Raw genomic sequence first — 27079 nt, forward strand, 5'->3', positions numbered from 1 at the left:
TCAAAAGGCAACCACTTTGATCCCGTCTTTCGGATGAGGCATTAAACTGATCTCTCAGTCTGGTCTGGTCTCTGAGGTGGATTTAAAAACTCCCGTTGCACTATTTCGAAGAGCAGGATTATTATCCCCGGTATTCTTGACAATATTTATCCCTCAATCAACATAACAAAAAACAGATTATCAAGTCACGATGACATTGCTGTTTCTGGGAGATTGCTGTGCACCAAATGGCTGCTGCGATTCCTACATTATTACAGTGACTACACTTCTAAAGTACTTAATTGGCTGTAAAGTAGCAAGACTTCCTTACTCTTGTACTCTAACTCCCTTGCCATAAAGGCCAACATATCATTTGCCTTCGCAGTTGCTTGATGTACCTGCATGCTAACTCTCTGTGTTTCTTTTACGAGGAAACCCAAATCTCTCTGAATACCAACTTTTAAAGGTTTCTCACCATTTAAAAAATATTCTGATTTCTATTCTTCCTACCAAAGTGAGTAACCTCACATTTCCCCACATTATACTCCATCTGCCATCTTATTTCCCACTCACTTAACCCATCTATATTCCTTTGCAGACTCTGTGTCCTCCTCACAGCTTACTGTCCCACCTAGCTTTATATCATTAGCAAACTTGGATACTTTACACTCGGTCCCTTCATCTAAGTCATTAATATAGTTTGTAAATAGCTGATGCCCAAGCTCTGATCATTGCGGCACCCCACTAGTTACAGCCTGGCAACCTGAAAATTTCCCGTTTATCCCTACTCTGTTTTCTGGTTGTCAAACACTATTTCTCTTTCATAAAACCATACTGGCTCTGCCTAATCATATTATGATTTTCTAAATGCCCTGTTATCACTTCCTTAATAATGGATTCGAGCATTTTCTCGACGACTGATGTTAGGCTAGCTGACCTGTAGTTCCCTGTTTTCTCTTTGCCTCCTTTCTTGAATAGCGGTGTTACATTACATTCTTAATATTCCATTTTTGATGGAATTCCATGGCAGGGGAGTCCAGAGCCAGGGGTCACAGTCTAAAGATAAGGGGTAAGCCATTTAGGCCAGAGATGAGGAGGAATTTCTTCACCCAGAGAGTGGTGAACCTGTGGAATTCTCTACCACAGAAGGCAGTTGAGGCCAATTCATTAAATATATTCAAGAAGGAGTTGGATATATTTCTTAAGGCTAAAGGGATCAAGGGGTATGGGGAGAAAGCAGGGACAGGGTACTGAATTTGGATGGTCAGCCATAATCTCATTAAATGGTGGAACAGGCTCGAGGGGCCGAATGGCCTACTCCTGCTCCTACATGTTTCTATGTTTCTATTTGCTACCTTCCAATCAGCTGAGACATTTGCAGAATCTGGGGAATTTTGGAAGACCACAACCAATGCACTCACTATCTCTGCAGCCACCTCTTTTAGAACCCTAGAATATAGACCATCAGGTCCAGGGGATTTGTTGGCTTTTAGTGCCATTAGTTTCTCAAGTAATTTTTCTCTACTGATATTGATTACTTTAAGTTTCTCACTCTCATTAGCCCCTTGGCTATTTTTAGTGTCCTTTTTGTTTCTTCTACTGTGAAGACAGATACAAACTATTTGTTTAATGTCTCTGCCATTTCCTTATTCCCCATTATAATTTCTCCTGTTTCAGCCTCTAAGGGACCAGTGCTTACTTTTGCTACTCTCTTCCTTTTTACTTGTAGATGCTCTTACAATCTGTTTTATATTTCTTGCTAGTTTACTCTCATATGCCATTTTTTCTCTTTTAATCAATGTTTTGGTCATCCTTTGCTGGTTTCTTCAACTCCCCCAATCCTCAGGCTTACTACTAATCTTCGCAACATTATAAGCCTCTCCTTTTAATCTAATACTATCCGTAACTTCTTTAGTTAGCCATTCATGGATTACTTTTCCCGTGGAGGTTTTATTTCTCAATAGAATGTACGTTCGTTGAGCATTTTGAAAAATTTATTTAAATGTCTGCCACTGCTTATCTACTGTCATAACATTTAATCTAATTTCCCAATCTACCTTAGCCAACTCACCTCATACCTATGTAATTGGCTTTATTTAAGTTTAAGACTATACTTTTGGACTTAAGTATGTCACTCTCAAACTCAATGTGAAATTCTTACATATTATGATCACTCCTCCCTAGAGGATCCTTTACTAATTAACCCTTTCTCATTACACAATACAAGATCTAAAATAGTCTGTTCCCTGATTGGTTCCATGATGCATTGTTCCGGGAATCTGTCTCGAATGTATTCCATGAACTACTCCAGACTACTTTTCCCATTTTGATTTGTCCAGTCTATATGAAGATTAAAGTCCCCCATGATTATTGCATTGCCTTTGTTACAAGCTCCTATTATTTCTTGATTAATACTCTGTCCAATGATATAGCTACTGTTATGTGGCCTATAAACTACTCCCGTGCTTTCTGTCCCTTGTCATTCCTTATCTCCACCCATACTGATTCTACTTCCTGATCTTCTGAGCCAAGATTCTTTCTCACTACTGTCCTTATATCACCCTTTATTATCAGGGCTACTCCCCCTCCTTTTCCATTCTGCCTATCTTTTCGAAACGTCAAGTACCCAGGAATATTTAGTTCCCAACCTTGGTCACCTTGCAACCATGTCTCTGTAATGGCTATTAGATCAAACCCATTTATCTCTATTTGTGCCACTAGTTCGTCTATCTTGTTATGAATGCTTCATGCATTCAGATAAAGATCCTTTAATTTTATTTTTTTACTATTATTCCCTGCCTTGACCTTATTTGCTGATGCACTATTACTGTCAAACTCTCTGTCCCTTTCTGTCACACTCTGCTTATCTTTACCCAAATCACTACATTGCTCTGTTGCCTTCATTTTTCTCTTTAGATTTCTAAATTTCCCCTCACCTGACCCCCCTTTTTAGTTTAAAACCTTATCTACTAAAATGTCAGGGAAGGGGTCAGGTGAGGAGAAATTTAGAATTCTAAAGAGAAAGGTCAAGGCAGTAGAGCAGTGTAGCGATTTGGGTAAAGAGCCATTGGATCTTTTATGCTCACCCGAGAGGGAAGTCAGGACCTCGTTTAAAAATCTCATCCGAAAGACGGCACCTCTGACAGTGCAATACTTCCTTAGTACTGCACTGGCAGTGTCAGCCTACATTTTGTGTTCAAGTCTCTGGAGTGGGACTTGAACCCAGTACCTTCTGACATTCGGTGGGATTGCTCCCAACTCAGCCAATCCAATTAAATGGCTCTCTGCTGCTGATGCACACTGTCATGTAAATTCTGGTATGGCGGAGATTTAAATCACCATGCCCCTGCCCTTGACAGTTCTCTGAAAATTGCTGTGAGATGTTATTTTATGTGTTGTGTTCTTCTAAGTGTAAGTTGCCCCTCTTTTATCTGAACGCATTCATTAAACTTTCCCATAAACTCTAATCTTCGAAGAAAGGAAGCAACATTATTATGTTATGTTATAGTCAAGCCCACTTCAATTCTGCCTGAAATGTGTTGTTTGATCCAGTCAATGGCAGTCAGGCTGTCGACTGGCTGTGAGACATTGCGTGTCCATTGAAGTGTTAAGTGAGGTCTGCCCTCAAAACGACTCTGGGAGTTTTATCTGATGAGTAGCTGAACCATGAAGATCAAGAAGTTTGAGGGGTTCGATCCCCTGGTCTCTGTCAACATGGTGATAGTTAGCATGGGAGAGGAGGAGAAAACAGATCAAGAGAAACAAAAGAAGCCTTACCTAGGGCAGGGGTTGCTTCCTTGGCTTGTTTATCACTCGCTCGAGCAGGCTTTTTGAAATTGTTGCTGGTTGAGGCTGTCCGTGCATTGGACCAGTTCATTAATATTCTATATTGAAGGTGAATATTGTAAAAGAAATATTTATTTATAATGATAAATAGCCACTCTGTGTCAGCCAAAACTTTTGACCATAAATTATTTCAAAAAGCTTGGTCAGGTAGCGACTCCCAGTGGAGAGACAGAATGGATTTGCCAGTGTGGGGTACCCACTGAGCAGAGGGATTGAGGATTATAGAATTATTAAAGCAATTTTGTGTTCTGTTGTCATGTATTGCTTTGCTAGATTGGAATTAATGATGTCTGTTTCTTTTTGAACAGTGCCACTTGTGGAGCATAGGGTGACTCGTGCCTTTCCCAGACCTCTGAATTACTTCGATACAGATTCACGTACTGTAACCTTTTATATCTCTTTAAATGAATTAAGGTTTGAATGTAATGAATTTCAATATAGATAAGTGTGAGGTGGTGCATTTTGGTAGGAGGAATAAGGAGGCCACCAACTTGAGAAATAAAAGTTTAAATGGGGTAGAGGTGCAAAGGTATCTAGGGGTACAAATTCACAAATCATTAAAAGTAGCCATAAAAGTGCAAACAAGCACCGGGATTCATTTCTAGAGGAATAAAATTCAAAAGCAGATAAGTTATGTTAAACTTATATAGAACCTTGGTTAGACCACACGTGTACATAATTTTGCTCTCCGTGTTACGCAAAGATATAGAAGCATTGGAGAAAGTGCAAAAAAGATTTCCAAGGATGATACCAGAAATGAGAGGGTACAGCTAACAGGAAAGACTAATAACAGTGCTGTTAAATCCTATGTAATTCTATGTAATAATACAAGTTCATTTTTCATTGAAGCTATAAACAAGAGCTAGATTGTTAATTGATCTCTCTAGTATCCAGTTTCTTTGATAGCTATCAAATCTATCAAGACATAAATCATGGTCCATTTTTATATATCTAGTTGAGGCAAATAGCATAGACGCATTTAAGGGGAAACTAGATAAGCACATGAGGTTGAAAGGAATAGAGGATATGCTGATAGGTTAGATGAAGAGGGGCGGGAGGAGGCTCATGTAGAGCATAAACGCTGCCATAGACCAGTTGGGCCAAGTGGCCTGTTTCCGTGCTGTAGATTCTATGGTATTCTACATGTAATGAGAGTGAATGGGAAGGAATTTGGGATGCTGTGGTCTGAAAAAGAATCTTGCTCATATGATTAATCAGCATGTTTCTCCATGCACAAATGAGCCATACTGATCCCTGGTCCCATCTTTAGTCCCCAGTCTGCACTGAGTTGATATCAGGTTGCTGCAGTTGGCCTCACTTACGCGTATGGTTCGTGAGAGGAAAGAATGTTTTTGTTTTAATTCATTCTCGGAATGTGGGTGTCGCTGGCAAGGCTGGCATTCATTGCCCATCCCTAGTTGCCCTTGGGAAGATGCTGGTCAGCTGCTTCTTTCAACTGCTGCAGTCTGTTTGGTGAAGGTACTCCCACAATGCTGTTAGGTAGGGAGTTCCAGGATTTTGACCCAGCGACAATGAAGAAACGGCAATAAATGTCCAAGTCAAAATCGTGTTTGACTTGGAGGTGATGGTGTTCTCATGCATCTGCTGCCCTTGTTCTCCTTGGTGGTGGAGGTCGTGGGTTTTGGTGGTGCTGTCGAAGAAGCCTTGGCAAGTTGCTGCCGTGCATCCTGTGGATGGTACACACTCCAGCCACGGTGCGCTGGTAGTCGAGAGAGTGAATGTTTAAGGTGGTGGATGGGGTGCCGATCAAACGGACTGCTTAGTCCTGGATGGTGTCGAGCTTCTTGAGTATTGTTGCAGTTGCTGTCATGTGAAAATTGCTATCTCAGTGCTAGTTGTTGTAAAATGTGACGTGGGGTACTTGTTGCTGACAGTGCAAAGATTTGGCATAAATTATTACTGTACTATTATAACACTTATCATCACTACTGTTAGTAGACTAGTGAGTCTCCTGTCACCTTGGTCACAGTTTTGTTGGATGAAATGGTGAGACTGAAATCCCTGGGTTGGATGAGGGCGGATAAGGAGATTTCTGCCCGGAGGTGGTCGGGAATTTGGGGCAGAACCCAGTTGCATTGAAATTCTACACATGCAAAGTCCCACCTTAAATTCCAGTGAAGGTGCGCAAGTGAGTTTGCTGCATATCCCGCTCCAGCCCCCCCTCCCCCAATCCCCCTCCTCCCCACTGCAAGGGGACATGTCGGGGAACTCCCAGACTAGCCCGGGAATTTTGCTCGGTGTGAACGACCCAGTTAATGAACGTTCCCTTTTCAAAGTGAATTTGTGGATTAAAGCTCTCAACCAAGGAACCATTGCAGAAAGCTGGTCAGGTGGAGCTCTTGGTAGAGCCATTGGATTTTATATGTCCAGGATTATCTGATGGCAGCATTATAACAAGAGAAATATCACCTGAGACGGAGGGGGGATAGAGAGTTATAGAGACATTAATAGCACTGTTTGATTTTCCTTTAGGGAAGAACTCATTCTTCCTTAAAGTAGTGGCAGGCTCAATAGCTTTTGGAGGGGGAGTCCACGGTAGGGTAATGAGACACACGGGGTAAATTTTTAATTTGCCGGCTGGGCATAAAACTAATGTCCGTTATAGAAACCGCCAAATTTTCATTTCTATAATGGACGGCCCATTCCACAATGCCAGTTGTACTTCCCGACGTCAAGTGGAAAATCAACCCCATGGACTCTGGGTGGAGTTGGATGATCTTTTCTTATTCTCAGTTTTATTATGCTCTGTTGTTATCTATTGATATGCAGTTACTGGAATGAGTGATTTCTTTTTTTTAGCATCAGTGCAAGGCCTTCACCATCATCCCTACGTAGGCTACTTGATCGAAGGCACACATTATGCTTCCCTTCCTCCAGACGAAACTCATTTAACTGATGAAGCCATCGCAGAGAACAGGCAAAGTACTGATATTTCTTACAATTTATCAAGCTACTTAAAATTTTTATAGAATGAGAGCGAATGGAAAGACGTGAGGTTCTTAAAAAAAATCTTGCTCCCTCAATTGGTCAACAAGTTTATCTGCACACAGCTAAGCCAGAGTGGTTCCCACTTGGTGTCCGAGCTTCAGCAGGGCTTGGTACAATTGGCCCCAACTGCCCTTGGATTAGAGAGAGATTGAGAAAATGTGGTTGAATTTGGTCTCCCTGCATGTAACTGGCAGGGGGCGCGGGAGAAGTGGATGGGGGTAGGGTTGAGGTGACAGCAATGACCGCCTGATTGAGTCAGCAGGGTGGCCGGTCCCACATAGCGCCTCACCTCTTATTTGCATGCATAAGGCGAGCTGCCAGCGTGAAACACATTTCCCATAGAGAGCTTACTGATGAGGAGCCTCTGCAGCAGCTTAAAGAGGAGGTTTTATTTCTGTGGCTAAAGCAGCAAAGCAATCATGTGAAAATATGTCTGGGGGCAAGAAGGCACGTTCCCCTCCTCATATTTTCAGATACAGCTGTGGAGATACGGGTTAAGAAGGTTGGGAGGAGGGAGAACCTATTTGCCTGGGATGGCCAGTAGATGGATCGACATTGCAAGCGATGTGCATTGTATAAATGTGAACAGCATAATCTCCAGCAGGTAATGACAAGAGAGAGAAATCGTTGTGAGGGGTGATATCAGCTCGGAAGGTGTAGGATGGACATGTACAGCGGGGAAGGGAAGGGTTGATTGTTCAGAGACAAAGGTGGGATCCCACAAGACTGATTACAACAAACGAGGGAGGTGGAAGAGGATGTTATCTTGGCACTTCAAAGTGAGATCATTACATTACTTTGCGTTGGTTGTAATCTACCAAAATTCCCTGGATTCTGGAGATTCTGGAAAACCGCAAATGTAACGCCACTATTCAAGAAAGGAGGGAGACAGAAAGCAGGAAACTATAGGCCAGTTAGCCTAACATCTGTCATTGGGACAATGCTGGAATCCATTATTAAGGATATAATAGCAGGACATTTAGAAAATCATAAGACAATCAAGCAGAGTCAACATGGTTTTAAGAAAAGGAAATCATGTTTGAGGATGTACCAAACAGGATGGATAAAGGGAACCAGTAGATGTAGTATATTTGGATTTCCAGAAGGCATTCGATAAGGTGCAACATAAAAGGTTACTACACAAGATAAGAGCGCACGGGGTATGGGGTAATATATTGGCATGGATAGGGGATTGGCTAACTAACAGAAAGTCGGGATAAATGGGTCATTTTCCGGTTAGCAATCAGTAACTAGTAATAATTCAACTTTATTGTCATTGTACAATGCACAAGTACATGAACAATGAAATGTGATCTTGCAAGCTCCCATGAGTCCAGTACAAATAACATTAACGTAAATAGCACCGTCCTGGGAGAAGCAAAGCCGCTGCGTCTGTGCGCACCGCTATTCCATTTCCACCATTCCTCCTGTCTGACAATCTTCAGCCCAACGCCCGGGCCTGCTCACCAGCTGCCCCTCCCAGGGCTCCTGCCGTGACTTTCTCACCAACCGCCCCTCCTCAGGGCTCTTTCCGTGACCTTCTGCACCTGGTCTTCCCTGATGGTCACCCCTCCAGGTACTAAGCAGGCCTGGCTCTGCTTAGCTTCCAAGCCTTGCCAGTGACCCTGTCCCTAGTCCCAGGAACAGGTGCCACAGGGATCATTGCTGGGGCCTCAACTATTTACAATCTATGTTAATGACTTGGATGAAGGGACCGAGTGTACTGTAGCCAAATTTGCTGATGATACAAAGATAGGTGGGTTAGCAAGTTGTGAGGAGGACTCAAAGGGCTGGATTTTCATTGGGCCATGGAGTCGGGATTGGAGGCGTGTGGGGGTTTAAAATCCCAAAATCGGGGGTCCTGACCCCATCCCACCCCCAGCCCGCCTCCATGCCAGTTTCAAAGGAGGCGGGTACCCGCCCCGCACTGGGACCCGCCTCCCCAAGGCGGGAAGGGGATTAGTGCCAATTAACTGCCTGTTAACAGGTAGTTAACAGGCAGGTTTTAGCCTAATCCCTATTTTCATTGTTGAAATGTGGGATTCCCGACGGCTCCAAACCACGGCAAGTTAGCGAGGCGGGCCGTCGGGATGAAGGGCTTGGAGGGGCCGAGATGTCCAGTGTTCAGGTGAGTGATAGGTGCATGAGTGCAGAGGTAAGTGTGTTTGGTCTGTGTAAAGTGTTTAAAGAAGTTCTACTAACCTTTACTTACCTTTACAGCCTTCCTTCCATCAGGTCTCGGGAGTCCCTCATCTCACCGGCACAGAAAGCAGAATGGCCGCGAGCTGTCAAAATCTGCAGCCTCTGCTTTCTGTTCCGGGGAGATCTCTAAATCATCCTGAGAGGAAGGAATTAACCTGGAGTACAGATTGTCAGTGTTTAACAGCTTCAAACAGCTGTCAAACACTGATATTTCATCTGTCAAAAGGTCTTGACAGATGAAATTTCAATCTGTGAAGTCACCTGCTGCTGGGTGGCCCTTAATTGGCCTGCTGAGCCTGCTGGGCGGGCTCAACAAGGTCAATCAAGTCAAAATCGCGAGGGTTGGCTAGAACTCGATGGAGGCAGGACTACAACCCCAAAAGTTGTAGTCCCACCTCCTACCCGCCTCCTCAATGAAAATCCAGCCCAAAAAGTCTGCAAAGGGATATAGATAGGTTAAGTGAGTGGGCAAAAATTTGGCAGATGGAGTATAATGTGGGAAAATGTGAGGTTATCCACTTTGGAAGGAAGAATGAAAAAGCAAATTATTATTTAAATTGAATGAGACTATAAAATGCTGTGGTACAGAGGGATCTGGGGGTCCTTGTACATGAAACACAAAAAGTTAGCATGCAGATACAGCAAGTAATTAGGAAGGCTAATGGAATGTTGGCCTTTATTGCAAGGAGTATGGAGTATAAAAGTGGGAAGTTTTGATGCAACTTTACAGGGCGCTGGTGAGATCGCACCTGGAGTACTGCGTACAGTTTTGGTCTCCATATTTAAGGAAGGATATACTTGCATTGGAGGCAGTGCAGAGAAGGTTCACTAGGTTGATTCCTGGGATGAAGGGGTTGACGTATGAAGAAAGGTTGAGCAGGTTGGGCCTATACTCATTGGAATTTAGAAGAATGAGAGATGATCTTATTGAAACATATAAGATTCTGAGGGGGATTGACAGGGTAGATGCTGAGATGATGTTTCCCCTCGTGGGGGAATCTAGAACTAGGGGGCATAGTTTCAGAATAAGAGGTCGCCCATTTAAGACGGAGATGAGGAGGAATTTCTTCTCTCAGAGGGTCGTGAATCTTTGGAATTCTCTACCCCGGAGAGCTGTGGAGGCGGAGTCAGTGAATATATTCAAGGCGGAGATTGACAGACATTTGAACTACAAGGGAGTCGAGGGGTCTGGGGAGAGAGCGGGAAAGTGGTGTGGAGGCCAAGAGTGGATCAGCCATGATCTCATTGAATGGCGGAACAGGCTCGAGGAGCTGACTGGCCTACTCCTGCGCCTGCTCCTGTTTCTTATGTTCTTATACCAGTGACTAATGGACTCATACAACATGTTTTTATATCAGTGCATGGTATTTTCACTTCTCTGAATGTACAAGGTTCAAAATGAATGCTTCTATTTTCAGAGGTCATCTCACTGCCACAGAGACAGAGTGACAGATTTGAAGTCCAGTGGGCACCAGCAAAGAGGAAATTCAAATGTAAGTTGCCCAGGCACGATAGGCCGAATGGCCTCCTTCTGTGCTGTATGATTCTAAGTTCTGCCGTGATAGGGCAGCTTGGGTTTTGTTTTTTGGGAAGGTTTTGGTTGTGGGGAGAGGGTGCGGGAGGCAGGGTGATGCAGAGAAGCTGTCTCCTCTGGTGAAGAAATTCAGAAAAAGGAGACATAACCTTAATATTAGAGTTAGGCTGTTCAGGAGTGAAATCAGGAAACACTTTTTCACACAAAGGGTAGAGGAAGTCTGGAACTCACTCCCACAAAAGACAGTGGAGGCGGGGGGTGAGTTGGAGCTGTCAAGACTGAGATCCCTAAATTTTTGTTATGCAAGGGTATTAATGGAAATGGAGAAAAGGTGGGTAAATGGGGTTGAGGTCATGATCTAATTGAATAGCAGAGAAGGCTCGAGGGGCTGATTTGCCTACTCCTGTTCATTTGTTGTTTTGTTCTTATGTTCCTGCTCAAACTCATTCTTTCCCAGAACCTGGAACCTCTCACCTCCTTTGGTCTTCCCTTCCCCTGACAATCCTATAATCTACTGGTCGTATTTTGGTGTTACCTCATCAATTCTTTGTGATTTATTTTGTCCTCTTCTCTACCCTTTCCAATCTTGATGTTCATTATGGATGTTTCAACTGATTTATTCCTCTTTTAAAAAATAAATGGTATTTAAATTGATTGGTATGTGAGACCTGGACTGATCACTTGCATTCTCTGCCTACAGCACCGTATGTCGCAGGAGGCATAAAAAGGAGTAAGTGCAAAAATTGTGGAAATAATCTGATTTTGGAAAATATATGACTTGTCTTTTCAAAATCTAGTGATACTCTCTGTTTGACTTCACCAGTTGGTAGATCTCCCCAAGGCGTCACGACCTATAGACAGCCGATACGCAGTGAAGGCGTGTACAGAATGGATTGCAAACAAAAACTGAAGGGATGCACGTCAGTTGCTGAACTGGATGAAATGGAAGGTACGTTGTTGTATCGGAAGAGCTGCTTCTACTGGATTAGGCCAATCATACCACACAGCACGACCCTGGGGGCTCCATCCGTTTCCTGCCATCACTTCAGCGGAACATTCGAGGAAATGGAGGAGAGCCAGTGATGAGGGGTCCAAGCCATTTCTGATAGATTCCATATTGACTTGAAAGGGGGTGGAACTTCATCTGCCTTTTACAGTGGGAGGGGGTATTCTCTAAAACAGGAGTTCCTGATCCTGGCAATGAATGGGCATCCGGTGTATCAGTGGAGGTCGGTGTGCTGAGTGAGGTGAAGTGGCTTCCATATGGGCGCATTTAAAAAAAATAATTCACAGGATGTGGACGTCAGTGTCAAGGCCAGCATTTACTGCCCATCCCTAGTTGCCCTTGAGAAGGTGGTGATGAGCCACCTTCTTGAACCGCTGCACTCCGTGTGGTGAAGGGACTCCCACAGTGCTGTTAGGGAGGGAGTTCCAGAAATTTGACCCAGCGACAATGAAGAAACAGCGATATAGTTCCAAGTTAGGATGGTGTGTGACTTGGAGGTGGTGGTGTTCCCCTGCACTTGTTGCCCTTGCCCTTCTAGATGGTGGAGGTGGCAGATTTGGGAGGCCCCACCAGGTAAATTTTGGGTTGGCCCCATTTACTCGGGCTAGTCGGAGCAGTGAAATGGCAGGTAGCTCCAGAGAGGTTCAACAACTTCTATTCGGGTGGGTGGCTGTGCCAGTTCCCAGGTGGGTGGGGCAGCTGGATGGCAAATAAGTGTCCGAAGTGGCACTTGTGCTTGCTGGCCCCATGCAGATGATAGTGCCCTCCTACTGACCCCGCCGCTCCAGCAGGTGTCAGTTTCGGAGGGCACCAGCTGGATCGTGTCCCATAGAAATCTGGGGCCTCTGCATCCATGCAAATAGCTTCACCTACCCAATCTTAGCAAGAGGAGCAGGTGAGCCAATTCATTGGACCATCTAGAATCTTTTGTAGCTCCATTCAGGGCCTTTTTAATGTTCCCTCTGCTTCACCATCAACTCCTTTTTAAAGAAAGCACTTGCATTTATATAGCATCTTTCATGTTTTTGGCATGACCCAAAGTGCTTTACAGCCACTGAAGTACTTTTGTTTTGAAGTGCAGTCAATGATTTGGCAGCCAATTTGCACATGGCAAGGCCTCATAAACAGCAATGAGATAAATGACCAGACAATCAGCTTTAGGTTTTGGTTAAGGGATAACTGTGGGCCAGAACACTGGGAGAACTCTCCTGTTCTTCTTCGAATAGTGCCGTACTATATTTTACATCCACCTCAGAGGCAGACAGGCCCTCGGTTTAACATCTCATCTGAAAGACGACACCTTTGACAGTTCTGCACTCAAGGTAGAAGGATTAGAGGGGAGTTGCAGTGAACTTTTTTCACCCAGAGGGTGGTGGGGGTCTGGAACTCATTGCCTGAAAGGGTAATGGAGGCAGAAACTCTCATCGCATTTAAAAAGTACTTGGATATGCACTTGAAGTGCCATAACCTGCAAGACTATGGACCAAGAGCTGGAAAGTGGGATTAGGCTGGATACCTCTTTTTCGACTGCGATAGGCTGACTGGCCTCCTTCTGTGCCATGGATATCTATGATTCTATGAAACAGCAATGAGATAAATGGCCAGATAATCTGTTTTACTGAGGGATAAATATTGAACATCACACTGGGAGAACACCCCTGTTCTTCGAATAGTTCCATGGGATCTCCTATGTCCACCTGGGGGAGCCGATAACATATAACACACAAGAGGTTATTAAACAAAATTAGGGCTCATGGGATTGGGGGTAATATACTAGCATGGGCTGAGGATTGGTTAACGGACAGAAAACAGAGAGTAGGAATAAACGGGTCATTTTCAGGTTGGCAGGCTGTAATTAGTGGATCAGTGCTTGGGCCTCAGCTATTCACAATCTACATCAATGATTTGGATGAGGGGACCAAATGTAATATATCCAAGTTTGCTGATGGTACAAAGCTGGGTGGGAATGTAAGTTGTGAGGAGGATGCAAGGAGGCTTCAAGGGGATATAGACAGGCTAAGCGAGTGGGCAAGAACATGGCAAATGGAATATAATGTGGAGAAACGTGAAGTTATCCACTTTGGTAGGAAAAATAGAAAAGCAGAGTATTTTGTAAACGGTGAGAGATTGGGAAATGTTGGTGTTCAGAGGGACCTGGGTGTCCTTGTTCACGAATCACTGAAAGTTAACATGTAGGTACAGCAAGCAATTAGGAAAGCAAATGGTATGTTGGTCTTTATTACAAGAGGATTTGAGTATAAGAGTAAAGATGTCTTATTGCACTTATATAGGGCCCTGGTGAGACCACACCTGGAGTATTGTGTACAGTTTTGGTCTCCTTATCTAAGGAAGGATATACTTACCATAGAACGAGTGCAACAAAGGTTCACCAAATTGATTCCTGGGATGGGGGGATTATCCTATGGGGAGCGATTGAGTAGACTAGGCCTATATTCTCTAGAGTTTAGAAGAAATGGAAACATACAATTTTTACAGGGCTTGACAGGGTAGATGCAGGGAGGATGTTTCCCCTGGCTGGGGAGTCTAGAACCAGGGGTCACAGTCTCAGGATAAGGGGTCGGCCATTTAGGACTGAGATGAGGAGAAATGTCTTTACTCAGAGGATGGTGAATCTTTGGAATTGTCTAACGCAGAGGGCTGTGGAGGCTCAGTCGTTGAGTATAGTCAAGAGAGAGATCGACTTTTGAATATTAAGGGAATCAAGGGATATGGGGATAGTTCAGGAAAGCGGAGATGAGGTAGAAGATCAGCCATGATCTTGTTGAATGGCGGAGCAGGCTCAAAGGGCTAAATGGCCTACTCCTGCTTCTATTTCTTATGTTATATGTTATGTATAGGGCCTCGGTTTAAGGTGTCATCCAAAAGAAACAACAGAAATTTGTGCTCTTGCTGTGCAATGCTTGAAAACTTGTTAACAATGAATAATGGCTCATTTAATATTATTGTACTTTGGTATTGGCTACTTTCAGCAGTTAGTTAATATTTGATGTCCAAAGCTGTAACTGAGATCTTCAATTTTTTCCACAGGTATGCTTCTTGAAGAAGCACAACGCCATCGAGGTAAGCACTGTAATTGAATATTGTAAATTGACTTAAAATGTGTTCTCATCCGAAGGTCCTGGGTTTGATTTCCAGTCTCTTAAATTAGATGATCCCAATTAGGAAAATGGTGGAGGTGCTACAGGATGTCATAGCCTTAGAGAGGGTGCGGAGGAGATTTATTGGAATGGTACCAGGGATGCAGGACTTTTAGTTACGTGGAGAGACTGGAGAAGCTGGGGTAAAAACAGTAAATACTCTTTAAAGCTAGAAATACTCAGCAGATCAGGCAGCATCTGTGGAGAGAGAAACAAGAGTTAACGTTTCAGGTCAATATGATGAAAGGTCAATGACCTGAAACATTGACTCTGTTTTTCTCTCCACAGATGTTGCCTGATGTGCTAAGTATTTCCAACGTTTTCTGTTTCTATAGTAGGGAATGGGATTAATTGGATAGCTCTTTCAAAGAGTCAGCATGACAGGCCAAATAGCCTCCTGCTATGTTGTATCATTTTAGGGTTCTATGATAGTTCCTGATAGTTATCCAGTGAACACTATCGGAAATGGGTGCATGTGCACACCATGTCGAAGGAGTTGAGATGTGTGCCCACAAGTGAATAGCCTGCCAACACTCAGTGTTATGAACAATGGACACTTGGGTGAGATGCCAGGTGGTATCCAAGTGTTAGAGGATAGACGTTCTTATTTATAATTTACTCCTCAAATCAATAAGGCTCTAAACATTGAATATCAAGTGTCACAGATTGATAACGTATACAGTACATGTAATAGTACGTAAACATGCACCTAAAAGGTTATACTTACAAGCAGACCAGATGGTTGGTTGGGGATTCAAACGTTCTGAGCTCAGTATCTTAGGCCTTCATGTATCCAAACACTCATTATAAACATCCATTTCTCTTACTCATTCCACGTGACACTCCACACATACATGCATTACATAATATAACTCCATACATGGAGAATGTTAATGCGCTTGTCCCTTATCAATAGCTTTTTCTGTAGACTGGTACAACTCTCCTACTTTGTTAGCTTATCAATAGTTTCACTCTTGTTCCATAGAATTGCTATTCCTCCAAGTGAAATGTTTAATTATAAGTCTGTCTTTGATTCAGAACCATCTTGTACCAATCGCGTGCTTCTAAAAAGAATGATGTACACTCAGCTGTTTTTCTTTTGCATAACTAACTGTTCTTCCTGTATTTGTTATCAATTGATTAAATGTCACTATGCACTGCCACATCTTTTAATTAGGTTTGCTGAAATGACTGAACTGACCATTCCTTAAGGCCAATCTTAGTTCAACAGTTCAGTGATCACTGCATCTAAATTGATTTATACTTCCCCTCCTAAAAGGCTGTGTGTGCATAGAGCTGGGAGAATCTGCTAAACAGGGTAGCTTGATAAACAGAGTGGCAATGTGCATTTGGTGAAAGTGGGAATTCAGTGCAGAGGGGGAAGGAGGTGCTAAGTGCTTTAAACCAAGGGGCAACAGTAAATATATAAATAATCAGAGTAATTAATTAGATCTAATGAGATAAAATTAAAATGAACTAAGTAGAGGATACCAACATTAAAGAGATCCCAATTGAAATAAATCAAAATCTGGTATACATAAATAATGAGATAATAAATAGGAGTAAGGGTTTTCAGTGCTGAATAGCAGTGAGGGTGATAGCACCTTGGGGGAGGGCAGTCTAGCGCATATCCACAGCACTGTATGGCAAAGGACTGCATGGGGGGGCACAGCAAAGTGTAGAAATGCCAGTGGTCATAAGGGATTCGATAGTCAGCAGGATAGACAGTTGCTTCTGCAACCGCTGATGTGAGTCCTGCATGGTGTGTTGCCTCCCTGTTGCCAGGGTGTAGGACATCACTGAGAGGGTGCAGAACATTTTGAGGGGGGAAGGGGAACAGCCAGAAGTCGTGGTCCATGTGAGAACCAATGGTACAGGAAGGAAAAGGGTTGAGGCCCTGTAGTCAGAGTTTCAGGAACTTTGGAGGAAATTAAAGAGCAGGACTTCAAAGGTAGTAATGTCTGGATTAGTCCCAGTGCCATGCGCTAGTGAGTATGGGAATAGTTGGATAAGACAGGTTAATGCATGGCTGGACAAATGGTGCAGGAGGGACAAGTCCAGATTCCTGGGGCATTGGGACCAGTTCTGGGTCAGAATTTGAACGGGTTGCACCTCAACAGAGCTGGGACCAATGTCCTCACAGGAAGGTTAACTAGTGCTGTGGGGGATGATTTAAACTAATTTGACAGGGATAGGCACCAGGATGAAACATTAGAGAGTAGGAACAAGGTGCACAGAGGACTGGGAGAGAAAAATAGCACTAGAGTCACCAATAGTTCAGAAATAAGAGGGATCAGATAGGGGCAAATGCGAGGCAGTCTAAGATGGGTTTGGAGTGCATGTGTGTAAATGCACGTAGGATAGTAAATAAGGTTGGTGAGCCGACCCACTGCTCACCTCGCTGACCTTAGCAGGATTTCCCCACGTCGGGAAGCCCGCACCTCTGTTGGAAAAATGGGGATAACCCTCTTAACTGCCTGTTAACAGGCAGTTAATTGGCTGTAATCCCCTTCCCGCCTCGAGGAGACGGGACCCGGCGCGGGTCGGGTACCCGCCTCCTGGGAAGATGGCACGGAGGCGGGTTGGGGGCGGGATGGGTACCCGACCCCAGATTCTGCCATTTTCCCGGCAGTCCCGCCTCCAAACCCGCCTCCCCAGGGCTGGCAAAATCACCCCCTCTTTTCCTCTCTCCACAGATGCTGCCTGACCTGCTGAGTATTTCCAGCATTTTCTGTTTATATTACTGATGTTAAACTGACCGGCCTGTAGTTACTAGGATTGTCCTTACACCCTTGAACAATGGTGTCACTTTTGCCACTTTCCAATCCTCAGGCACCTCCCCCGCATCTAGGGAAGATTGGAAAATTATGGCAAGCCCTTCCGCTATCTCCTCCCTAATTCCCTTAGCAACCTGGGATGCAAGCCATCTGGACCAGGCGACTTAGCCACTCTAAGCATACCCAGCCTTTCTCGTACATCTTGTCTATCAATTTTCACCCCTTCCATTGCTTCTACCTTTTTCACTGCTACCGATATTTTGTCAGCATCCACCTCCTTCGTAAACACCGATACAGAGTACTCATTGAGTATTCTAGCCTTGCCCTGCGCCTCTAAACATATATCACCTTCTTTGTTTCTAATAGGCCCCACCCCACCTCTTACTACCCGCTTACTGTTTACATGCCGGTAGAAGATTATTGGGTTCCCTTTTATGTTAACCGCCATTCTACTCTCATGTTCTCTCTTTGCCAATATTATTTTCATCTTCACATCCCCTCTCAACTTATTGTATTTGGTCTGGTTCTCCCTTGAAAAATTCACCTGACATTCATCATACACCCTCTTTTTTTTGTTTCATCATCTTCTCTGTCTCCCTCGTCATCCAAGGAGCCCTTGCTTTGGTTCCCTTACCCTTCCCTCTTGTTGGAATGCACCTTGGAACATCTCCTCCTTAAAGATCACCCATTGTTCCGTTACAGTTTTTCCTGTCAGTCTTTGGTTCCATTTTACCCTGGCTAGATCCCTTAACAGCCCATTGAAGTTAGCCCTATTCCAGTTTAAAAGTTCCAATCTAGATTGTTCCTTGTTCCTCTCCATTGCTAATCTAAATATTATGATACAATGATCACTCGTACCCAAGTGTTCGCCCACAGACACTTGGTCGACCTGGCCCACCTCATTCCCCAGCACCAGATCCAGCAATGCCTCCTTCCTAGTTGGGCCAAGAACATATTGGTCAAGGAAATTCTCCTGAACACATTTCAGAAATTCCTCCCCCTCCTTTCCCTTTACCCTAGCATAACCCCAATCGATATTTGGGTAATTAAAGTCCCCCAATATCACCACTCTACAGCTCTTGCATATCTCTGCGATTTCCCTGCAGATTTGCTCCTCTACCTCCCTCTCACTATTTGGAGGCCTGTAGAATACCCCCAATAGTGTGATCATACCCTTTTTGCTCCTCAACTCTAACCAAATGGATTCTGTCCTTGTCCACTCAAGAACATCCTCCCTATCTAACACTACAATGTCTTCCTTAATCAGCACTGCCATCCCACCTCCCTTTTTCCCTTCCCTATCGTTTCTGAACACCTTGTACCCTTGAATATTAAGTGCCCAGACCTCACCGTTTTTAAGCTACGTTTCCGTTATTGCCACAACATCATATCACCACACGGCTAATTGTGCTTGCAGCTCACCAACCTTATTCACCAAACTTTGTGCATTTACGCACATGCATTCTAAACCCATTTTTGAATTTTTTGTAGTCTTTCTTACTCTGCTCCTATCTAGTGTGGTACTACTTCTGCCTCTAGTACTACTTTCTTCTCTAGTACTATCCAACACACTCACTCTTTTATGCACCTTATTCCTCTTTTCTACTCCTATATGCTGGTGCCCAACCCCCTGCCAAGTTAGTTTAAACCGTCCCCAACAGCACCAGCAAACCTCCCCATGAGAATATCGGTCCCGGCTCTGTTGAGGTGTAACCCGTCCGGCTTGTACAGGTCCCACCTTCCCCAGAAACAGTCCCAATGCCTCAGGAATCTAAAGCCCTTCCTCCTGCACCATTTCTCCAGCCACGCATTCATCTGTTCTGTCCTCCTATTCCTGTATCACTAGCATGTGGCACCTGGAGTAATCTGGAGATTACTACCTTTGAGGTCCTGCTTTTTAATCTCTCTCCTAGCTCCCTAAACTGTGCCTGCAGGACCTCATCCCTCTTTCTGCCTATGTCATTGGTACCGATATGGACAACGACCTTTGGCTGTTCACCCTCCCCCCTCAGAGTGTCCTGCAGCCGCTCAGTGACATCCTTGACCCTGGCACCAGGGAGGCAACATACCATCCTGGAGTCACGTCTGCGGCTGCAGAAATGCCTATCTGCTCCCCTAACTATCGAATCCTCGACCACTATTGCTCTTTTTCCTCTCCACCTGTGCAGCTGCGCCACCCGTGGTGCCGTGGACTTGTCTCTGGCTGCACTCCCTAGAGGGACAATCGCCCTCACCAGTACTCAGAACAGAATACTGGTTGGAGAGCGCGATGCACGCTGGGGTCTCCTGCACTACCTGCCTGGTCCTCCTCTTCTGCCTAGCGGTCACCCATTTCCTCTCTGCCTGCACACTCTTAAGCTGCGGGATAACCACCTCCTGAAATGTGCTATCCACGTACCTCTCAGCCTCGCGGATGCACCGCATTGACTCCAGCTGCTGCTCAAGCTCCGAAACCCGCTGCAACATGGCGACACTTTATGCACATGTGGTCGTCCAAGCTACGCGAAGTGTCCAGGACTTCCCACATGGCACAGGATGTGCACTCCACGGGACCGAACTGCCCTGCCATGCCTCTAGTTATTAGATTAATTATCTAAAGTATTTAGTATAACCTCTACCTTAGTTAAAGACTAAAAGGCTACAGGGATCAAGGGGTATGGGGAGAAAGCAGGGACTGAAATTGGATGATCAGCCATGATCGCATTGAATGGCGGAGCAGGCTCGAGGGGCCGAATGGCCTACTCCTGCTCCTATCTTCTATGTTATGTTTCTACAGACAAAAAAAAGTGATGCTCAAAAAAAAAGAAATAAGCTTCTAAAATTAAAAAAAAAGCACTGACCAGCTACTCACCAATCAGCTCCTTCCCTTGTGCCGACGTCACTTTTTTCACTCTGACATCACTCTTTTGAATTTTGCCTCTCAGGCCCCGCTGCCATTTCCACACAGGTCTGCCTCCTCCGGACTGCAGCTGTTCAAGAAGGCAGCTCACCACTACCTTCTCAAGGGCAATTAGGGAACGAATTTTTTAAAAGGTTAATGCTGGTAGTGGGGACAATAATCGGGACAAAATTAATTAGCATTTGGAAAAGTACAGGCTAATAAATGAAAGCCAGCATGGATTTGTTAAAGAAAAATCGTATTTGACTAACTTGATTGAGTTCTTTGAGGAAGTAATGGAGAGGGTCGATGAGGGTAGTGTGGTTGTATATATAGACTTTCAAAAGGCGTTTGATAAAGTACAACCTTATAAACTTGTTAGCAAAATTAAAGCCCATGGGATTAAGTGGACAGTGGCAGCATGGATACAAAATTGGCTAAGGGACAGAAAGCAGAAAGTAGTGGTGAATGGCTGTTTTTTAGACTGGAAGGAGGTATACAGTGGTCCGAAAACTAACCCCAGGGATTAGTATTAGGACCACTGCCCTTTCTGATATATATGAATGACCAAGTCTTGGGTAAACAGGACACAATTTCAAAGTTTACCGATGACACGAAACTCAGAAATGTCGTAAACAATGAGGATAGCAACAGACTTCAGGAGGACACAGACAGACTGGGTGAAATGGGCAGACACACGGCAGATGAAATTAAATGCAGAGAAGTGTGAAGTGATTCATTTTGGTAGGAAGAATGAGGAGAGGCAATATAAACTAAATGGTACAGTTTTAAAGGGGGTGCAGGAACAGAGAGACCTGGGGGTGTAGAAACTGGAACCATAGAATCATAGAAGTTTATGGCACGACAAAGAGCTATCCAGCCTAATTTCTATAGGGGAGGGGTAACAAGGCAAGGGAATACACAATAAATGATAGCATACTGAGAAGTGTAGAGGAACAGAGAGACCTTGGAGTGTATGTCCACAGATCCCTGAAGGTAGCAGGACAGGTAGATAAGCTGGTTAAGAAGCCATACAGGATACTTTCCTTTATTAGCCGAGGCATAGAATATAAAGGCATGGAGGTTATGCTTGAACTGTATAAAACACTAGTTAGGCCATAGCTAGAGTACTGCGTGCAGTTCTTCTCACCCCATCACAGGAAGGATGTGATTGCACTAGAGAGGTTACAGAGGAGATTTACAAGGATGTTGCCAGAACTGGAGAATTTTAGCTATGGGGAAAGATTGGATAGGGTGGAGTTGTTTTCTATGGAACAGAGGAGGCTGAGGGGAGACTTGATTGAGGTGTATAAAATTATGAGGGGCCTAGATAGAGTGAATAGGAAGGACCTATATCCCTTAGCAGAGAGGTCAATAACCCGGGGGCATAGATTTATAGTAATTGGTAGAAGGATTAGAGGGGAGTTGAGGAGAACCTTTTTCACTCGGAGGGTGGTGGGGGTCTGGAACTCACTGCCTGAAAGGGGGGTGGAGGCAGAAACCCTCAACACATTTAAAAAGTACTTGGATACGCACTTGAAGTTCTGTAAACTACAAGGGTACTGACCAAGAGCTGGAAAGTGGAATTAGGTTGGATAGCTCTTTTTCGGCCGGTACAGACACGACGGGATGAATGGCCTCCTTTGTAAGATTTCTATGATTCTATAATTCTTAATCATGCCCCCTGCATTGAAGTTTAAATCATCGTAATATACCAGAAAAAGCAAGCGACCTAGTGAGCCCTGCGGAACTCCACTGGAAACACCTGTCAACCATTACCCTTTGCTTCCTGCCACTGAGCCAATTTTAGATCTAACTTGCCACTTTCCCTTGGATCCCATGGGCTTTTACTTTTATGACCAGTCTGACCTATGGGACCTTGTCAAAAGCCTTGCTAAAATCCATGTAGACTACATCAAACGTGCTACCCTCCTTGTTCATGCCTCAAAGAATTCTATCAAGTTAGTCAGGCACGACCTTCCCTTAACAAATCCATGCTGATTGCCCTTGATTAATCCGTGTCTTTCTAAATGATGATTAATACTGTCCCTCGGAATCTTTTCTAATAATTTGCCCACCACAGAGGTTAGGCTGACTAGCCTGTAATTACTCGGTCTATCCCTTTCTCCCTTTTTAAACAATGGTACAGCACGGTGGCATAGTGGTTAGCACTGTTGCCTCACAGCGCCAGGGACCCGGGTTCGAATCCAGCATCGGGCGACTGTCTGTGTGGAGTTTGCACATTCTCCCCGTGTTTGCGTGGGTTTCCTCCGGGTGCTCCGGTTTCCTCCCACAGTCCAAAGATGTGCGAGTTAGGTTGATTGGCTATGATAAATTGACCCTTAGTGTTAGGGGGATTAAATATGTGGGGTTACAGGGATAGGGTGGGATATGTGTTGGTGTAGGGGTTACGGGGATCGGGTGGGATATGTGTCGGTGCAGGCTCGATGGGCTGAAATGGCCTCTATCTGCACTGTGGGGTTTCTGTGATTTCTGTGATTAGCAGTCCTCCAGTCTTCTGGCACCACGCCTGTAGCCAGAGAGGATTGGAAAATGATGGTCAGAGCCTCTGTTATTTCCTCCCTTGCTTCTCTTAATAGCCTGGGATACATTTCATCCAGGCCTGGCGATTTATCTACTTTCAAAGATGCTAAACCCCTTAATACTTCCTCTACTGGGGATGGAGGATCTTAGCTACAAGGACAGATTGGAGAAGCTGGATTTGTTTTCATTAGAGCAAAGGAGGTTGAGGGGTGATTTGATAGAGGTGTACAAGATTATGATGGGTTTGGATAGGCTAGACGCGGAAAGGCTGTTCCCACTAGTTGATGGTACAAGGACTAAGAGACACAGATTTAAGGTTTTGGGCAAGAGATACAAGGGGGATGTGAGGAAAAACTTTTTTGCGCAGCGAGTGGTGAGGACCTGGAACTCGCTGCCGACGGAAGTGGTGGAAACGGACACACTCAATGTTTTCAAGGCGAGGCTGGATAGGCACTTGAGGAAAATAAACTTGCAGGGCTACGGGGATAGAGCGGGGGAATGGGACTGACTGGATTGCTCTACAGAGAGCCGGCACGGACTCGATGGGCCGAATGGCCTCCTTTTGTGCCGTTATGACTGACTCACTATGTTTATCTCATCTAATATTTCACACTCCTCCTCAACTACAATGTCTGCATCATCCATCTCTTCTGTGAAGACAGACACAAAGTATTCATTAAGAACCATACCCATGTCTTCCGCCTTCACACACAGCTTACCTTTTTGGTCTCTAATAGGTCCTACTCTTTCCTTAGTTATCCTCTTGTTCTTTATGTATTTATAAACCATCTTTGGGTTTTCCTTGATTTTACTTGCCAATATTTTTTCATGCCTTCTTTTTAGTTTCACCCCTGCACTTTCTATACTCCGCTGGGCTCTCTGCAGTATTGAGCTTTCGGTATCTGACAAATACTTCCCTTTTTTTCCTTATTCTACCCTGTATGCTCCTTGACATCCAGGGGGGTCTAGATTTGAGAGTCCCACCCTTTTTCTTTGTGGGAACATATTTGCTCTGAACCCTCACTATCTCCCCCTTGAATGTTTCCCACTGCTCTGACACTGATCTACCTTCAAGCAGTTGTTTCCAGTCCACTTTTGGTAACTCACAACTCAGCTTAGTAAAGTTGGCCTTTCCCCAGTTGAAAACTTTTATTCCTGGTCTATCTTTGTCCTTTTCCATAACTACACTAAATCTAACTGAATTATGATCATGACCACCAATGTGCTCTCCCACTAATGCCCCTTTCACCTGCCCAGCTTCATTCCCTAAAACTAAGTCGAGAACCGCCCCCTCTCTTGTTGGGCTTGCTACGTACTGGCTAAAAATGCTCTCCTGAATGCATTTTAAGAACCCTGCGCCCCCTACATATTTTACACTGATTCTATCCCTATTAGAGTAGTTGAAATCCCCTACTATTACTGCCCTATTGTTTTTGCACTTCGCAGAAATTTGCCTACATATTTGCTCTTCCATCTCCCTCTGACTGTTTGGGGGTCTATAGTACACTCCCAGCAATGTGATTTCTCCTTTTTTGTTCTTCAGTTCAACCCATAGGGCCTCATTTGGCAATCCTCTTAATATATCATACCTCCTCACAGCTGTAATTGTTTCTTTAACCAAAATTGCGACCCCCCCTCCTTTTTTATCTCCCTCTCTAGCTTGTCTGAAACCCTGTAACCAGGAATGTTGAGCTGCCATTCCTGCCCTATTTTAAGCCATGTTTCAATAATAGCTATGATATCATACTTCCACATGTCTATCTGTGCCCTCAGCTCATCTGCCTTGTTCACTAGACTCCTTACATTGAGGTATATACCATTAAGCACTGCCAAACTCCTTTGTTGGCAAAGCTGGGTTGCTCTCCTTAGAGCAGAGAAGGTTAAGAGATTTGATAGAGGTATTCAAAATCATGAATGGTTTGGATAGAGTAAATAAGGAAAAACTGTTTCCAGTGACAGAAGGGTTGGTAACCAGAGGACACATTTAAGGTGATTGGCAAAAGAACCAGAGGCGATGGTACACAGCGAGTTTTTGTGATCTGCAATGCATTGCCTGAAAAGGTGGTGGAAGTAGAATTATAGAATCATAGAATGGTTACAGCACAGAAGGAGGCCATTTGGCCCATCGAGCCCGTGCCGGCTCTCTGCAAGAGCACTTCAGCTAGTCCCACTCCCTTTCCCTGCAGCCCTGCAAATTTTTTTTCCTTCAGGTACTTATCTAATTCCCTTTTGAAAGTCAGGATTGGTTCTACCTCCACCACCCTGTCAGGCCGTGCATTCCAGATCCTAAACACTCGCTGTGTAAAAAAAAATTTCTTCATGTCACCTTTGGTTCTTCTGCCAATCACCTTAAATCTGTGTCCTCAGGTTCTCGACCCTTCCGCCAATGGGAACAGTTTCTCTCTATCTACTCTGCCTGGACCCCTCATGATTTTGAAGTAGATTCAATAGTAACATTAAAAAGAGAATTGGATAAATAATTGAAGGTAAAAGTTTGCAGAGCTAGGGGAAAGAGCTGGGGAGTGGGACTAATTGGATAGCAAGTTTCTATGAAAAGCTAAACGTTAACATTACTACAATATAAAGAGAAATTAATAGCACTATAACATCAGGACAATCTGATTAAGCCTTTACTTACACATGGAACTGAACGCTGGCAGGGAATCAGCACCTACATATACATTTTTATAGAATATATATATAAATGCATATATTTAGTTTTGAGGAAAGATTGGATAGGCTGGGGCTGTTTTCTTTGGTACAGAGGAGGCTGAGGGGAGATTTAAAGTAATTGGTAGAAGGATTAAAGGGGAGTTGAGAACTTTTTTCACCCAGAAGGTGTGGGGGTCTGGAACTCACTGCCTGAAAGGGTGGTAGAGGCAGAAACCCTCATTGCATTTAAAAAGTACTTGGATATGCAATTGAAGTGCTGTAACCTACTGGGCTACAGACCAAGAGCTAGAAAGTGGGATTAGGCTGGATCGCTCTTTTTTGGCCGGCACAGACACGATGGGCCAAATGGCCTCCTTCTGTGAATTTCTATGATATACATATACATAGAAATACATATATATCTATATATACACATATAAATACAAATGTCTGTGTATATGTATACATTGAAATACAAACATTTGTACCAGAAACGCTGTTTACGGAGGTCACGGTCCATCATCAAAGACCCTACCCACCCCAGCCACAGTCTGTTCGCCCTCCTGCCATCTGGGAGACGCTACAGATGCATTCGCACCCGTATGACCAGATTTAGGAACAGCTTCTTTCCCAGGGCTGTCATCCTATTGAACTCCACAAATAAACTCTAAAGCCTGCACATCTGCCAATGCACTTTATTATGGTTATGTTTATGTTAATGTATTACAAGCCAAATGTATGTTGAATGTTTAAATGTCTTAATCCAAATGTACACTCTCGGGAGCCGCAAGCCTACATTTCGTTGTACTGCACTTGTGCACTAACAATGACAATAAAAGTTGATTTGATTTGATTTGAATATATGCATAGAAATATATCGAAATACATATACAAGTTACAACACTGTAACTTTCGGCCAAACCAGTCCATGCCAACATTTACCCTATACACAAGCAAATAGTTCTAATCACATTTACCCATCCTGTTCCCATAACTCTTCAACCCCTTTTCCTTCATCCACCTATTCAATCTAATCTTGAATGTTGACACAGTTTCTGCCTCAAACTTCTCACGTGGCCTCGCTACTCCCATTGTGTCAATCATAGATAAGGCCATCTCTGCTCACTTCCTCGTATAGATCTCCACCCACATCCCCTTCCCCCTCCCAACCCCACTACCTTCAGTTTGCACCCCTGGAAAAAACTCTCTCCAAGTCGCTTACAACTTATTTCCCTGGAAATAATGAGGAAGCAAGGGTCTAGAGACAATGAGGAACTTAAAGAAATCAGTATAAGTAAAGACATAGTACTGGAGAAATTAATGGGACTAAATGGCGACAAATCCCCTGGACCAGACGACCTGCATCCTAGGGTTTTAAAAGAGGTAGCTGAAGAGATAGTGGATGCGCTGGTATTACTCTTCCAGAATTCCCTAGATTCTAGAACAGTCCCCAAGGATTGGAAGGCAGCAAACATAACCCCGCTAGTTAAGAAA

General features: G+C 44.1%; 1 protein-coding gene across 2 annotated transcripts in view; it reads left to right on the forward strand.

Moving 5' to 3' along the window:
- The window catches only part of LOC147116895 (uncharacterized), a 231763-nt gene that overhangs the window by 18084 nt on the left and 186600 nt on the right, over nucleotides 1–27079 (forward strand). The window contains exons 4-9 of one of the 2 annotated variants that reach the window (XM_085987334.1): nucleotides 4134–4202; nucleotides 6646–6768; nucleotides 10455–10529; nucleotides 11271–11300; nucleotides 11394–11519; nucleotides 14625–14657. In XM_085987334.1, coding sequence (XP_085843460.1) covers nucleotides 4134–4202; nucleotides 6646–6768; nucleotides 10455–10529; nucleotides 11271–11300; nucleotides 11394–11519; nucleotides 14625–14657 — 456 coding nt within the window. The remainder of the gene's footprint in view (nucleotides 1–4133; nucleotides 4203–6645; nucleotides 6769–10454; nucleotides 10530–11270; nucleotides 11301–11393; nucleotides 11520–14624; nucleotides 14658–27079) is intronic. The other variant, XM_085987335.1, reaches the window with a different exon arrangement.

Source organism: Somniosus microcephalus, chromosome 5 (assembly GCF_052327205.1).
Source record: "Somniosus microcephalus isolate GS21.2 chromosome 5, FLI_Smic_1.0, whole genome shotgun sequence".
Lineage (NCBI taxonomy): Eukaryota > Metazoa > Chordata > Chondrichthyes > Squaliformes > Somniosidae > Somniosus > Somniosus microcephalus.